The sequence below is a fragment of the Oncorhynchus mykiss genome, chromosome 28 (assembly GCF_057628025.1).
Source record: "Oncorhynchus mykiss isolate SJ-2025 chromosome 28, ASM5762802v1, whole genome shotgun sequence".
NCBI classification, from domain to species: domain Eukaryota; kingdom Metazoa; phylum Chordata; class Actinopteri; order Salmoniformes; family Salmonidae; genus Oncorhynchus; species Oncorhynchus mykiss.
This window is the reverse complement of record NC_143049.1, coordinates 20,151,117-20,165,476: the sequence shown is the minus strand read 5'-3', so window position 1 is coordinate 20,165,476 and position 14,360 is coordinate 20,151,117. Positions and strand designations below refer to the sequence as shown.

Below are 14,360 nucleotides of genomic sequence, written 5' to 3'. Positions count from 1 at the left end.
CATTCCGTTGACCTTTCTTTCCTCGGTCACGTCTATGTCGTTGTTCCTGAGGGTTGCTGGCATTAGTGGATCAGATTAGACTAACGTTGTGCAATAATTTGGGACATGAATCCTATTTGAATCATTGTGGAACTCTGACCACACAGCAGGTTAAACCTGGAGCCTGACGCCATGGTTCACGACGACTGGACCATTGTCATACCGTTCCATGATTAGTGAGGATTAGGGGAGATTTATAGAACCATTGTTCAAATCTTATTTTACACTTTCTTTCCGCCTAATATTTATTTCATGGATGATGAACTTAAATATTACAACTTTCAGGATGAATCAAACCACTGTATTTTTGATTGATCAATATATTTTGTGTGTAAAGGCTCTCCAAACCATACATACTTTCCTAATCATTAAAAGTGCCTAAATAGTCAACCAATTGGTGCTGAAATGAGGCCAAAAATTCATATATTTAGATGGCGTTCTTTCATTGATCACTATGAAACCCTTTCTCTCAATGTATTCTAGTCTGTCGACAAAATTAGAATTAAAGGTACACCAAATTTAAAGGGATGGTTTAAGATAAATGTACTGAAAACCGTATTGAATGAAAACTCCATGAAAAAATCTGTTGGCCAGCAAGTGGGAGGGTTTTCAATGTTTTTTTCATTAAAGGTATTCAGCGCGTGCAATGGAACCATGCCTGCAAAGCTTGTTATGCACCTGCATAAGGCAAGTCTGAATACCAACTACTGAGAAGCGTAGGAAAGACTCACATTTTGTACATTTCATAAGTCGGAATCGGGCCCGTTATGATGGCAGCACTGGGTTCAGTACAGGCCATGTCATGATTGTTGGTTAAGAGTCTGTAAGTAAGCATTTCACTGTAAGGTGCCTGTTGTATTCAGCGCATGTGACAAATACAATTTTATTTTATTTGCTGTTGTATTAAGCGCATGTGACAAATACAATTGTATTTTATTTGATGGTGCTGTCATCTCATAGCCAATAACATAATCACACCTGATAGTGGCTGAATAATGTCAAGTCAATGGAACTCAAAATAACTGTTTTTCCTAGAACGATATCCTGGATGGCTAGTACTTTTCCTAGGCCCTTAATCCTGCTGGTCAAACTGTAAATCGCTTGCAGGTCAAAATGTCTTGTCCTCATCCCTAGAAAACGTGGCAAGTTTTTATACCATTTGATTACCATCCCAGATCCGGACAGAAATGTATGGCACATTATAGTAGTAGTGCTGTAAAAAAGAAATGGTTGGACATTTCCATGGTGCTCAAGTACGGAAATATGTTGGGGTTGGAAATACTGTGTTGGCTGCATATCTAATGTTTATTGACATGGATTACTAGATTATAATTCTAACATCACTTTCACATTATTGTGCCGACCCAAACTTTACTTTCAGAATATTTTATTTTCACATTGTCCTTTCCAGCACGGATCAGCACCATCTGGCCCAATAACATACATGTAACTCCCAAAATAAAGGAAACACTGGAGTAAATGAGGGATACAAAGTAAAGCAGTAAAGCAGGTGTGGTTCCTGAGTTAATTAAGCATTTAATGTCTCATCATGCTTAGGGTCATTATTTTGGCTACCATGACTAGTAGAAGAGATCTTAGTAAATTTGAAAGAGGGGTCTCAAACGAGCATAAGGTGTTTAAAGGGTGTGTGCGTTTCAGTCACCAGATCTCAACCCAATTGAACACTTAAGGGAGATTCTGGAGCAGTGCCGGATCAACAAAACACCAAATGATGGAATTTCTTGTGGAAGAATGTTGTCGCATCCCTCCATTAGAGTTCCAGACACTTGTAGAATGTATGCCAAGGTGGATCGAATCTGTTCTGGCAGAGTGTGGTTGCCCAATGCCCTATTAAGACACTATGTTGGGGGTTCCCTTTATTTTGGCAGTTACCTGTATCTGGTGCCAGCCTGCTTTTGCACTGATGGAGGAGCCTAGCTAGCTAGCCCTGCCCCACTCCAACTAGTCTGGTAATAAGCAGTGTGTAACACAGGCAGACTGACATTATACTGAACCAAACTAACTGAAAAGTGAGCCAAAAGAGCACAGTTTGGGTCGAAACGATAAGGGTGAAAGGCCCCACTCAACACAGGATGAGCCCTTTTCAGATAACACTCTTGTTACTGACAGTAATCTGGCTGGCACTTTGCTATAAAGTGATCCTGTTAGAGGTAAATATAGCCTGTGCGGCGTTGACACTAAATACTGGCCTATACTCTAAGAATGTTAGTCTACTTTTAAACATCGACTGACCTAGTTTTAATTGTGTACTGATTTGGTATTGGGAATAAGATGTGATACTCAAAAGTAGTTTAGCATTGACCTGATGTACAACATCTTGCTAAAGGCTTACCGGTGCATGGACCAACATCAGCGGCTCAACCATTGACTGCATCAACTAAGACTCAACTACGGAAATTATGTAATGCTTAAAGCAGCAATCAGCAGTTAAAACAATAACAAAGTGGGGGAAATGGGGCTGGAGAAATGTAACCACTCTCAAATTCAAAGACAGAGCTATTGATGCAAGTAAACAAAGTAAATCAAAAGGATCGTTTTTAACCATGGTTTTAAGCTATGGAGTGTTTGTTTACATTTACTTTGTTTACAAACATCGGAGTAAAACAGGCTTATATTTTGCATTCTGATGGGGTACCACAGTTGAACTAAGCTCATAAGTTATATTCTTCAGGAATCAATGGGTACATATCATTCATTTAGAAGTCCAAAAATGGATGTAACAACTGCTGATTGCCCCTTAATTAAGATCAGCCCAGGGCCTACCATATGCAGTAAGTAATCAATCGTGTCAAGATCTGTAGATTGAATTTTCAAAGCTGAATTTTCATAGCCTTGTTGATAGTGTCATTACTTTGGTATCTCCTTTTCTCATTATACTGACATCTTGAGTTTAAAAGACGGTGAGAATGTCGACAGTCAGATTGGCTAGGCATCTGCAAGGAAGCAAGGAGCAATTAGGAGAAGATACTTTCAAACGTGCTTTTTAGCCACCCACATGAGCACTCACAGAACGACACTAAGACTACTGCATGGAGCTCGGACAAGCGTGGGAACCGCACTGCCAAAAGTTGCACTGCAGTTTATGACACTGTAAAAACGGACAAACGCTACATCCAAACCTTTAACAGCATCTAAAATAATGTCAATCAACTAACAAAATAATGTGAATTAGTGTCACGAAGTGTACAGTAGGTATATGACATGCTGGCTTGCTGTTGAGGAAAAATAGAAGAAAAAAAACTTATCTAAGAGGCTGTGTTATTTCTGCTGTATCCAATTACCAGTCAGCTAACACAGAGCTAACAGCAGCCACAGCCAAATATAGATTAGGGTCATATGCAAATGCTGCACAACTAGTGGGCACCCCAAGTCAGTGGATGAACTATAGTTTTAGGGTATGGGTATGGTGCAAAACCAGTTCATCACACACAGGCATGCAATGAAATATTTGGCTGAGAGAGCACAACATTTCATTCATCTGTGAATTGAGGTTTAGCTATCCAGATCAAGAAAATACAATACTAGTCTGCTAAATCTGTAATTCTATCATTCAATATTTTTTTTATTCAACTATGTAATTTGGAGATACTATATCAGACTACAAAAGTTCCCACCACTAAGTAGAAAGTATGAGAGAGAGATAGAGAGGGGAGGGAGAGAGAGAGAGGGAGAGGGAGAGCGAGAGAGAGAGAGAGAGAGAGAGAGAGAGAGAGAGAGAGTGGGAGAGAAAGAGAGAGAGAGAGAGAGAGAGAGAGAGAGAGAGAGAGAGAGAGTGGGAGAGAGAGAGAGAGAGAGAGAGAGAGAGAGAGAGAGAGAGCAAAGACTGATTTAAGGGATTATGAAGCGTCAGTTTAGACAATTCTTCTCTTCCACATCAGTCAAAGGAAACAAAATGCTTTACTGCAGGTGCATAGACTAGTCAGGTATCAGCACAGCAGGAACTAGAGACTGTGTAAAAGAATACAGTGCCTTTTGGTGAACAGCGTTTTGTGGGACAACTTTGGCAACAAATGTATTCAAGAGATGAATTCTCAAGCTGTCACATTGTTGTTGCCGGTTGCCATTTGGAAAGTGAGAAAAACAGAAGGCAAATGAGGAGCTGATGAAAACAAGAGGATCCGTTGGGGATGTCACATGGATATAAACAAGGTATTTAATCTCCGTCTAATGCTTCAGGGAACAAGATTTATGGATGGATTAAAAGGGACATTCTGAGACATCTTCCTCAAGTGGCTTTGAAACCAGAACAAATGTTTGATTATGTTCTAGTTGGGGATTGTACTGACATCTGTTCTTCTACAAGACCTAGCTAAGTATTTACATTTTGAATGAGGGGCAATTAATATTGATATTGTGGTGTATTCTAATAGGAGGTTAAATGGTGCAGATCACAGAGGACCCAGGTGGAGGTGGAGGGACCTTGTTAAATGTTCAGCAGAATGGGATTGTCAGGGGTCGCAAAGATGAGGAGTCGTCTGTATTGTCGGAGACGGTCGCAGGCAATGAAAATGAGGATCCTAATGAGGGAGACAATGAGGAAAGCAACTATTACGACGATGACGACGATGATGTCTATCAGGAATTTGAAGAGTTTGACTTTGACACATTGCCAGATCTGCCGAAGGATACCAAGAGTATTGACTCTGATAACTCCTTCTATCCACCCGATGACTCTCTCAAATACAGGACTCCCAGCCCAAACACCCCCGAACCTCTGTCCTTCTTCAAGGCCTGCTCCAATAACAATTCCATCATAGTGAAGATTATGATAAGGCAAGGGGTGACAAAGGAGGAAGTGAATGAAACAGACAAGAACAACAGAGTATGTTCGTGGTGTCATTAAAGAAATTAACTGTTTTTTGAAACTTATATCAGTATTATCAAGTAAAGGCCCGACTGCACAAACATATAACATTGTTTGTGTTCCAATGTCCACACTAGAATCCTACTTGCAATGCATAATGCTTTCTACATGGCATGCTAGCATGGACATTGGAACTTAGATATTTGTAAAGAAGGTTTCCATGAGATCTCCACCAATCAGGAATTGGCTTTATAGTGATTTGATAGAACAGCAGAGGTTTTAACTAGGAATTCATTTTCCAGGCTTTCTGTATAGGGCTGAGTGTCATATAGGGCCCAAATTGTGCCATTTCTGTAGACAGTGACAATCTCAGAGGAATACTCAGAGCAGTTTGTTGCCCTGAAACAGATGGGGGTGTGGATTGCAGATTGAGCAGTGTAGGCACCTCAGAGGAAGATGGGGAGGACCATACTCCTCAGTAAATTTCATAAAAATAAAAATAGTGAAACATTTAAAAAGTCATCATTATTAAATGAAACTATATTAAATATATTAACGTCACCAAATAATTGGGTAAAACACAATTGAAGGTTTACAGTGGCCTCAGCAGCACCATGGCGTAGACGGAGGACAGCTAGCTTCTGAATCGATTTCAATACAAAACCTAGGAGGCTCATGGTTCTCACCCTCTTTCATAGAGTTACACAGTAATTATGACAACTTCTAGAGGACATCCTTTAACCTATCAGAGCTCTTACAGCATGAACTGACATGTGGTCCACCCTATCAAAGGATCAGAGAATAAATTAATCTAGTACGGAAAGCATACACTACAGCTAGTAAGCTAGCACTGCTGTGCATAAAATGTGGTGAGTGGTTGACTCAAAGAGAGAGAAAGACAAGAGTTTAATAGTTTTCAACAAATACATTTCTTCAAAAAAATGTATTTACTTAGCTAGTAAATGCAGCTGGATACTTTAGCCTTCTCACACACCCGGCTCAAACCGAGAGGGATGCTCCGTTATCTAGCTGGCTATGGCTATCCAACACTGGAACTCTTCAATGTCAAGGTAAACTTTTGGTTTTATTAATTTATTGCCACCGGGGCTTGCCGGTGTAACTGATAAACTGCTTGCTAACCGTATACTGTACTGCATGATTGTAGAGAGTTTACTAACTTGTTAGGTCTAGTAGCTACATTGACTTGATGTTAGCTAATATGGTGACAATGATGTAAGCTGTGTGTAGCGGTTAGCAGTTCTGATATGAAGGTTTGGCTTGGAATGTTTTTTTTTTGAGAGGAGGAGGGCGTGTAGATGCGAGAAGGAATTATCCAACGATCAAAGGGATCATGCTGTTTATATGTGGCTGTTTTGAAAGTGAACTGTGTTTCCGTGTGATCAGGGGTGTATTCATTTTGCCGATTCTGTTGGAAAATGTTGCTTAAATGGAAGCAAACAGAACGAAACGAGGGTAAATATACCTGAATTTGTCAAATAGAAACTATTGTGTGCAACTGTTGGACTAATGATTACACCCTTGATAAGCTAGGTACAGGCAAGATTGTGCAAGGCAGTATTGAATCTGTCAATGTCTGTCACCTTGGTTACTCAAATTTCTCTCAACTTGTGCACCTATGTTTTAAACTTTCATTCGGCTAAGTTGTCGCAACCTCATGATGTGTATAGGAAAAATATGAGTATCATGTAAGAGCCTAAACCTATTGATGTTACATTGATCTGGGTGAATGGAATATGAATGACAGTCATTCAATGTGTTGTAATAGAAATTAGTTAATGTTCATCCCCAAAATTATTTCCCTCCCTTATCTTAAACGTCACCGACCGCCACTGAGATTGAGATAGAATTGAATCAGCTCGCAATCATGGCTGAGCTTTCAAAAGGTTCACCCAAGATATCAGGGTGCAGCTGGACAATACCAAGGACGAGGATGGTGCTTCAAATAGCTTATTCTTTACAACATTAATGACCATCATGGGTACCCAACAGGTAGACATTAGGGTTAGACCCAATACAATTTTGAATGTGTTTCTCACTGCTGTATCCTCTTAAGTGGTAAAGCAATAATACCAGGGATATAAGTAGCCTACGCATTCAGCGACTATTATTGTACATTATATTCTAAAGGTGTTGCTTGTAGATACAGTAGGTCCCTGATTTCCCTCAGTAGCTGGTAAAACTGAGATACTAGGCTCGACCACTGACCTGTATATTCCCTTCTCATGGGACATACTAATACAGTACAAATGAGGGGAGAAGTTTGATGTCATGCAACACTTAATGGCACGAGTGTCTGGATCCATAAAAGCAAGACATGCTCTCAGTTGTTTCATGTTACATCCTCCACTGTCATGACATGAGCCCCAATGTGTAGTCTGTGTAGATGTAAACAAACCCACACACAGCAGTGTTTTCAAATCAAACAAACTGAAGGTGCACTCTGTTTGAGCAGATTAAGAGATTATTTTTGGCAAATCTAAAACGGCAGTTTTTCCAATTCACCTAGACAGATAGTCAGTGTTGGAGAAGCTACTCTGGAAATATTGTTAACCAAGCTGCCAATTACTTCAAACTGGAAGAGTTACGCTACACTAAAGGTAACCTTTAAAAATATATAGTTTATTTAACTTAAAATATTTTGAAAAAGCAGTTCACTACATCCAAACTACTTGGTGATAAATTATCATATCTAAATCTGAAATGTCACAGACTATAAATGAACCACTCTGGAGTCAGATGGAACAGAATGTGTCATTTAGAATATTAAACACAAGAACTATGTTTCAAGAGAGAATTAGGAAGGACTGATGCCAAAAAAGAAAGGAAATTCTTGCCTACTTAACCCATGTTTTATTTTTGGCCAAAAAGTAGTGTAGTTCCAGTAGTTAGCTACACTGCTACATGGCAGAAAAAAGTAATTAACTACTGAAAAAACAACCACGGTTTGAATTTAGTTCAACTACCACAAAGCTACTGCAAAATATAGTTGAATTACTAGTTGAACTGCATGTAGTTCACTACTCCCCAACACAGATAGCGGGTCCAAGATAGATAGTGAGCCATGGCAAGATGATGTTCTCCCTTGGGTTGTTTATAGATGGGGTGTTGTTGTCAGATATTTTCACTTTGAATTCCTATTTGGTCCCAAAGCTGCGTTCTAGGCCTACAACAGAGACCTTTACATCAGTTGACCATGTAAACCCTAAGCAGTGAGAATACTGGAGGTTCTGTTGATATTCCAACGCTTTTGAGTTTGGGGTTTTCATTATGAGTGGGCATAACGCTTTGTTTACAGTACACAATGTCTAATGAGTTTTCTTCAGATGACTTAGGGCTTTATTCAATACGTAGTGCTGAAGATCCACTTTATTGCGCGATTGACAATTAAAGGCAATGTTCCCGCGGCCTGCAGTCACATAAACACTGTATATGTCGGCTTAACTGGAGATGACATTTGACCTTTTTACATGGATTTACACTGAAACTTCCGCAATACTGATTGAATCCAGCCCATACCTGTGATTGGTTGTACAGTAGCCTTGGTGACTGGGTTTTCCCCAAATCCAGAAACTGAGCCCTTGAGCCACTCTTGCATACTGTTTACTATCCGGTCATTATGCTATCTCACCATAGGTCTGGTGGACTGTGATTAGTACTGTAGGCAGCAGCAGGCAGATGGTTCAGAAAGCTCCAGAAAGACTATTAGCTGAGACTTAACTTGGAATTTCCTAAGGGATCAGTAGGTCTGTCATTTGGCATCTCTGACATTACCCTCCAATCATACAGGTTTATCAGTTTCGCTCCAAGTATTTGTTTATTTTGTTAGGTAAATTGTTTCTCAAAGACCCCCAAAGACAGATTGTTTCTTAAATCAGCTCTCATTTACAAATGAGACTACCCACTGTCCTATTCTACACTGTCAACAGTCAGTGTCTAGCACCACGCACCTAGTCTAGCACCACGCACCTAGAGCTAGAGTAGCTTTAAACATACCTTAAAAAGCAGAGCTATTTTTTTTTTAACCAGGCAAGTCAGTTAAGAACAACTTCTTATTTACAAGGACAGCCTAGGAACAGTGGGTTAACGTCCTTGTTCAGGGGCTGAACAACAGATTTTTACCTTGTCAGCTCAGGGATTTGATCTAGCAACCTTTTTGTTATTGGCCCAATGCTCTAACCACTAGGCTACATGACGCCCCACCTATTGATCCAATTGACCCTGTGAAGCAACTGTGTTGGGATAATGAGCACTGAGACCACCGACTTAAGACCATCAGTGTAACAGTGACCTCAGAGTCCTGGGTGGGTGAGCTTGCTTTGTGTCCTTAATTAGCTACAATGTCATTAACAAGCACTAGCAGCAGCCACTTCTGGAGATGTGTATCTTTCTTGAGATCTAAAGTAAACAAGTGATGTGCCGGTAGTTGTGTGACTTAATATACCTTTGGTGCAAGGCCAAATGTTCGAGTTGAACGATATGGCACTGTGTGTCAACAGAGTCACCAGAAGGCCACTGACGTATTTTACTAAAGCAGTAAACATACATCCAAAAAGAGGTATGTGTCACTGATCTTTGAATGTTGTGTTTTTCAGAATGGGCTGATAGTAGCCTGTTACATGGGCTGGGTGGATGTGGTCATAGCGCTTTCTCAGTGTCCCCATATCGATGTCAACTGGCAAGACAACGAGGGGAATACAGCCCTCATGACAGCTGCTCAAGCAGGTAAAAATCTACAGATGTTTCAATGCTGGGAGGTTGGTTGGTTCCTACTTCCTAGTACAGTATATCTTGGCAATGTGTCATGAAATATAATGAAAATTCTAAATGAAAATCCAGATGAAGACAAACGCTTTGATCTGATAACATTGAGTAGAATTAAAAATGGTTAATTGTGAATAAGGTGAATAACACATTTGTTTATTTTGTAACACCAGGCCACATTATGATATCCAGCTACTTGATCAACTACTTCCCCAACCTGGACCTAGAGCGTAGGAACTGCCATGGATTCACCGCTTTGATGAAGGCAGCCATGCAAGGGAGGGCAGATGTTGTTTGTTTGCTCATGATGTCAGGTAGAGCTAAGATATTTAGTTTTCCTATATACTTTCTCCAATGTTTACATTATCTTTATTTTTTTGCTAGGCCCACTGTGATGAAGAATAAGTCTGTACAGTTACAGATGTCGGATCTTAATCTTCTTTTGTTGCAGAAAAATGTCCTGCGCATCAGGAAATTCAAATGAGCCTCGTGATTTAGATACTTTCACTGAAAAGCCACAGTTCCCTTTCACCATATTCAGGGGCAGTTGAGTGATTCGGACCAGTGCCAGCTATCAAAATCATCCTCCCTATCTTGCGGTTGTCATTAGTTAGCGCAGCCACAAAGTCCAAATTGGCTATATCGTAAAGATTCATGAAAACAAAAATGTAATTTAACATTAGGGTATAGCAGTGTGGTTAAGGTTAGGTTTAAAAAAAGATTTTAAGAAGAGAAATTGTAGAAATAGGTGGGGTTTAGCCATAATTATGACTTTGAGGCTGTGGTAATTAGTGATGACCCTCTTTCACTCATTAAAATGTTAAAAGCACCAGACAGAATATGAATAAATGTCCTATTGCTACTGTAGGCATATGGATCCTATTCCTGCAACATTCAAGTGTGCATTTATCTGAAATGTATCCATACACATCAACAACTGAACCAGTATCTGGGCAAAGAAGACGATGAATAGGATAGCTACACTACATGACCAGAAGTATGTGGACACATGCTCGTCGTTCATCTCATTCCAAAATCATGGCCATTAATATGGAGTTGATCCCTCCTTTGCTGCTATAACAGCCTCCACTCTTCTGGGAAGGCTTTCCGCTAGATGTTGTAAGATTCCTGCAGGGACTTGCTTCCATTCAGCCATAAGAGCATTAGTGAGGTCAGGCACTGATGTTGGGCGATTAGGCCTGGCTCGCAGTCCGCGTTCCAATTCATCCCAAAGGTGTTCGATGGGATTGAGGTCAGGGCTCTGTGCAGGTCAGTCAAGTTCTTCCACATCGATCTCGACAAACCATTTCAGTATGGACCTCACTTTCTGTATGGGGGTATTGTCATGCTGAAAGGAAAGGGCCTTACCCAATCTATTGCCACAAAGTTGGAAGCACATAATCGTCTAGAATGTCATTGTATGCTATAGCGTTAAGATTTCCCTTCACTGGAACCATGAAAAGCAGACCCACACCATTATTTATCTTCCACCAAACTTTACAGTTGGCACTATGTATTCGGGCAGGTAGCGTTCTTCTGGCATCCACCAAACCCAAACATCTCTGTGGCACTCCACCAATCAGGCCTTTATGGTAAAGTGGCCAGACGGAAGACACTACTTAGTGAAAGACACATGACAGCACGTTTGGAGTTTGCCAAAAGGCACCGAAAGACTCTCAGACCATGAGAAACAAGATTCTCCGGTCTGATGAAACCAAGATTGAATTCTTTTGCCTGAATGCCAAGCTGTAGGAAACCTGGCTCCATCCCTACGGTGAAGCATGGTGGCGGAAGAATCATCGCTTTGGGGATGTTTTTCAGCGGCAGGTACTGGGAGACTAGTCAGGATCAAGGCAAAAATGAATGGAGCAAAGTACAGAGAGATCCTGCTTCAGAGCGCTCAGGACCTCAGACTGGGGCTAAGGTTCACCTTCCAACAGCACAACGAGCAGTCTAAGGTACAATGTAGGTACGGTACTGCATTGTATTCAAACACTGCTTCCAGCTTCCCCCTGGTGGTGATTGCAAATATTTTTTCAGATAATCAAATGCTCCTGCTGCAGGATTCTATTCCTCCTGTGATGAAATTGGTCAAGTTAAGATCGACATCTGTAACAGCTCCCATAAATATGAACATTTAGAAATGACAATTGAATAACAATGCATTCAATGCTTCTTCTTATTTGTGTATTCCCTCTACTAGGAGCGGACGTGGAGGCGAGGGACTACAGCCGCAAGATGACCTCCAGGGAGTGGGCTTTGTTCACATGTCGCTATGAGACGGGCTATCTGATGATGCGTCTGATGGCCCAGCCATGCGCCCAGCAGTTCTGTGACTCCTACAAGCTGGAATGGCCCATGCTGCAGGAACTAGTGGCCCAACGCCAGGAGTCCAAGAGCTGCTGGCAGAAGGTGGCAGACAAGGTCTGCTGCAGGTTCTCTCTCCGCATGAAGACGGACCCCGTGGACGATGGTGTGATGGACCACATGGTACGCATCACTACCGCTCTGTCCAGCCCATTGATCGCCACCGCCTGCCACACTGTGGCCCCAAGAAGTCCCCCCTGCATCGGGAAGCGGCGCTATGCCGTGCCAGAGATCCTCAGGAAGCAGCGAGTGGACGAACTGAAGTGCCTGGGCCCCGAGCACTTCAACAACAACAAGAAGCTGTTCAATAACTCCCGGGTGCAGTTGGTTCCTAAGAAGAGGGACCGGAGGGCCAGCCTGCAGACCCAAATGTTGCAAGAGGTTGCGGTGGCTGGTACTTCGGCTCTGAGGCGCACCAGCTTGCTGCCCCTGAACATGATGAGGAGGAGTAGTGTCAGGCCGGGCATTGTGGTCCCCAAGGTGAGGCTGTGCAAGGTCCCCTCATGGCCCAACCCTGAAAAGAGAAAAAATAGCAAGGACCCCGAGCTCCTTCAGCTCCCCAAGTGGAGGTACAAAGAGGCCAAGGAGGAGAGGAGGAGGCAAGAGGAAGAGGGGAAGAAGAGACGTTTACCCACAGTGAGGATGCGCTGAAAGACTTGAGCTACGAGGAGAGTTCAAATTGCTTTTCAAGAGCCTTGGGGTGCGAGCTAACCTTTAACTGTAATTGGTTCTGAACTGAGGAGATGAAGTTATCACCAGCGTTTTAGATTTTAAAGACTGTGCCACTTGATTCAGCTGTAGCCATGGAGCACTATCTTTTCCTGTCCTAGATTGGTTACTCTGTTTTCTGGCTTTTGACAGTAATGGGGAAGGAATACTTGGCTTGAACTGTGTACTCATTGTGAGGAATTCATAATTGAACTTTTATGCAGATGTATTTTTGTATGCATTCTTCCATTTTCTTCAGATTATGCATTTCTCCATTCAATCTGCATTTCTTCAGATTATGCATTTCTCCATTCAATCTGCATTTCTTCAGATTATGACTGTTTGATATCTCCATTGTAAAAAGGATAACTCAAACACATACAATACTTTGCACGTTGTTTATTGTGTCAATGTTTTGGTCAGAGACCTTTTCATCTCCACCAAAAAAATGTATGTTTGTCTGGTGGATATTCTCAAAGCAGATAATACACAAATCAGTTGGATGTATGTACAGGTAACTGCCAAAATAAAGTGTCTTAATAGGGCGTTGGGCCACCACGAGCCAGAACAGCTTGAATTCACCTTGGCATCGATTCTACAAGTGTCTGGAACTATATTGGAGGGATGTGACACCATTCTTCCATGACAAATTCTATAATTTGGTGTTTTGTTGAAAACGCTGTCTCAAGCTCCAGAATCTCCCATAAGTGTTCTATTGAGTTGAGGTCTGGTGACTAAGTTTATTTTTCCTCTAGACTGGTGACTAAGACGGCCATGGCATATGGTTTACATTGTTTTCATGGTCATCAAGCCATTCAGTGACCACTCGCGCCCTGTGGATGGGGGTATTGTCACCCTATCGGTGCATAGTCATGGTAGCCAAAATAACGGGCAGCATTTTTATACATGACAGGATGTTAATAGCTTAATTAACTCACCAACCACACCTATGTGAAAGCTCTGCTTTCAATATATACTACATGATCAAAGTATGTGGACACCTGCTCGTTTAACATCTCATTCCAAAATCATAGGCATTAATATGGAGTTGGTCCTCCCTTTGCTGCTATAACAGCCTCCACTCTTCTGGGAAGGCTTTCCACTAGATGTTGGAACATTGCTGTGGGGACTTGCTTCCATTCAGCCACAAGAGCATTAGTTCTGTCGGGCACTGATGTTGGGCGATTGGACCTGACATGCAGTCGGAGTTCCAATTCATCCAAAGGTGTTCGATGGGGTTGAGGTCAGGGCTTTGTGCAGGCAGTCAAACCCAGATTTGTTCGTCGGACTTCTGAGAACAAATTTCCACTGCTCCAGAGTCCTATGGCGGCGAGCTTTACACCACTCCAGCCAACGTTTGGCATTGCACATGGTGATCTTAGGCTTGTGTGCAGCTGCTTGGCCAAGGAAACCCATTTCATGAAGCTCCCGACAAACAGTTATTGTGCTGACGGTGCTTCCAGAGGCAGTTTAGGAATTCGGTAGTGAGTGTTACAACCGAGGACAGACGATTTCTACACACTACGCACTTCACAATAACAGCACTTACAGTTGACTGGGACAGCTCTAGCAGGGCAGAAATTTGATGAACTGACTTGTTGGAAAGTTAGCATCCTATGACGATGCCACATTGAAAGTC

At 41.8% G+C, this 14,360-nt stretch overlaps 1 protein-coding gene across 1 annotated transcript; it reads left to right on the top strand.

The window, feature by feature from the left end:
* Positions 1–4,363: 4,363 nt before the first annotated feature.
* Positions 4,364–13,266, top strand: LOC110508682 (ankyrin repeat domain-containing protein 33B-like). The gene is made up of 4 exons (XM_021589398.3): positions 4,364–4,882; positions 9,478–9,607; positions 9,820–9,960; positions 11,850–13,266. Exons 1-4 carry the CDS (start codon positions 4,439–4,441, stop codon positions 12,662–12,664), a joined length of 1,530 nt encoding a protein of 509 aa, XP_021445073.3. The 5' UTR covers positions 4,364–4,438; the 3' UTR covers positions 12,665–13,266.
* Positions 13,267–14,360: the final 1,094 nt, after the last annotated feature.

Bases quoted from the DNA above. Each gene is read 5' to 3' on its own strand.
- LOC110508682 (XM_021589398.3), top strand. From the start codon at position 4,439: ATGGTGCAGATCACAGAGGACCCAGGTGGAGGTGGAGGGACCTTGTTA. The intron at 4,883-9,477 runs GTATGTTCGTGG...TGTGTTTTTCAG, and splicing joins AAACAGACAAGAACAACAGA to AATGGGCTGATAGTAGCCTG. The intron at 9,608-9,819 runs GTAAAAATCTAC...TTGTAACACCAG, and splicing joins CATGACAGCTGCTCAAGCAG to GCCACATTATGATATCCAGC.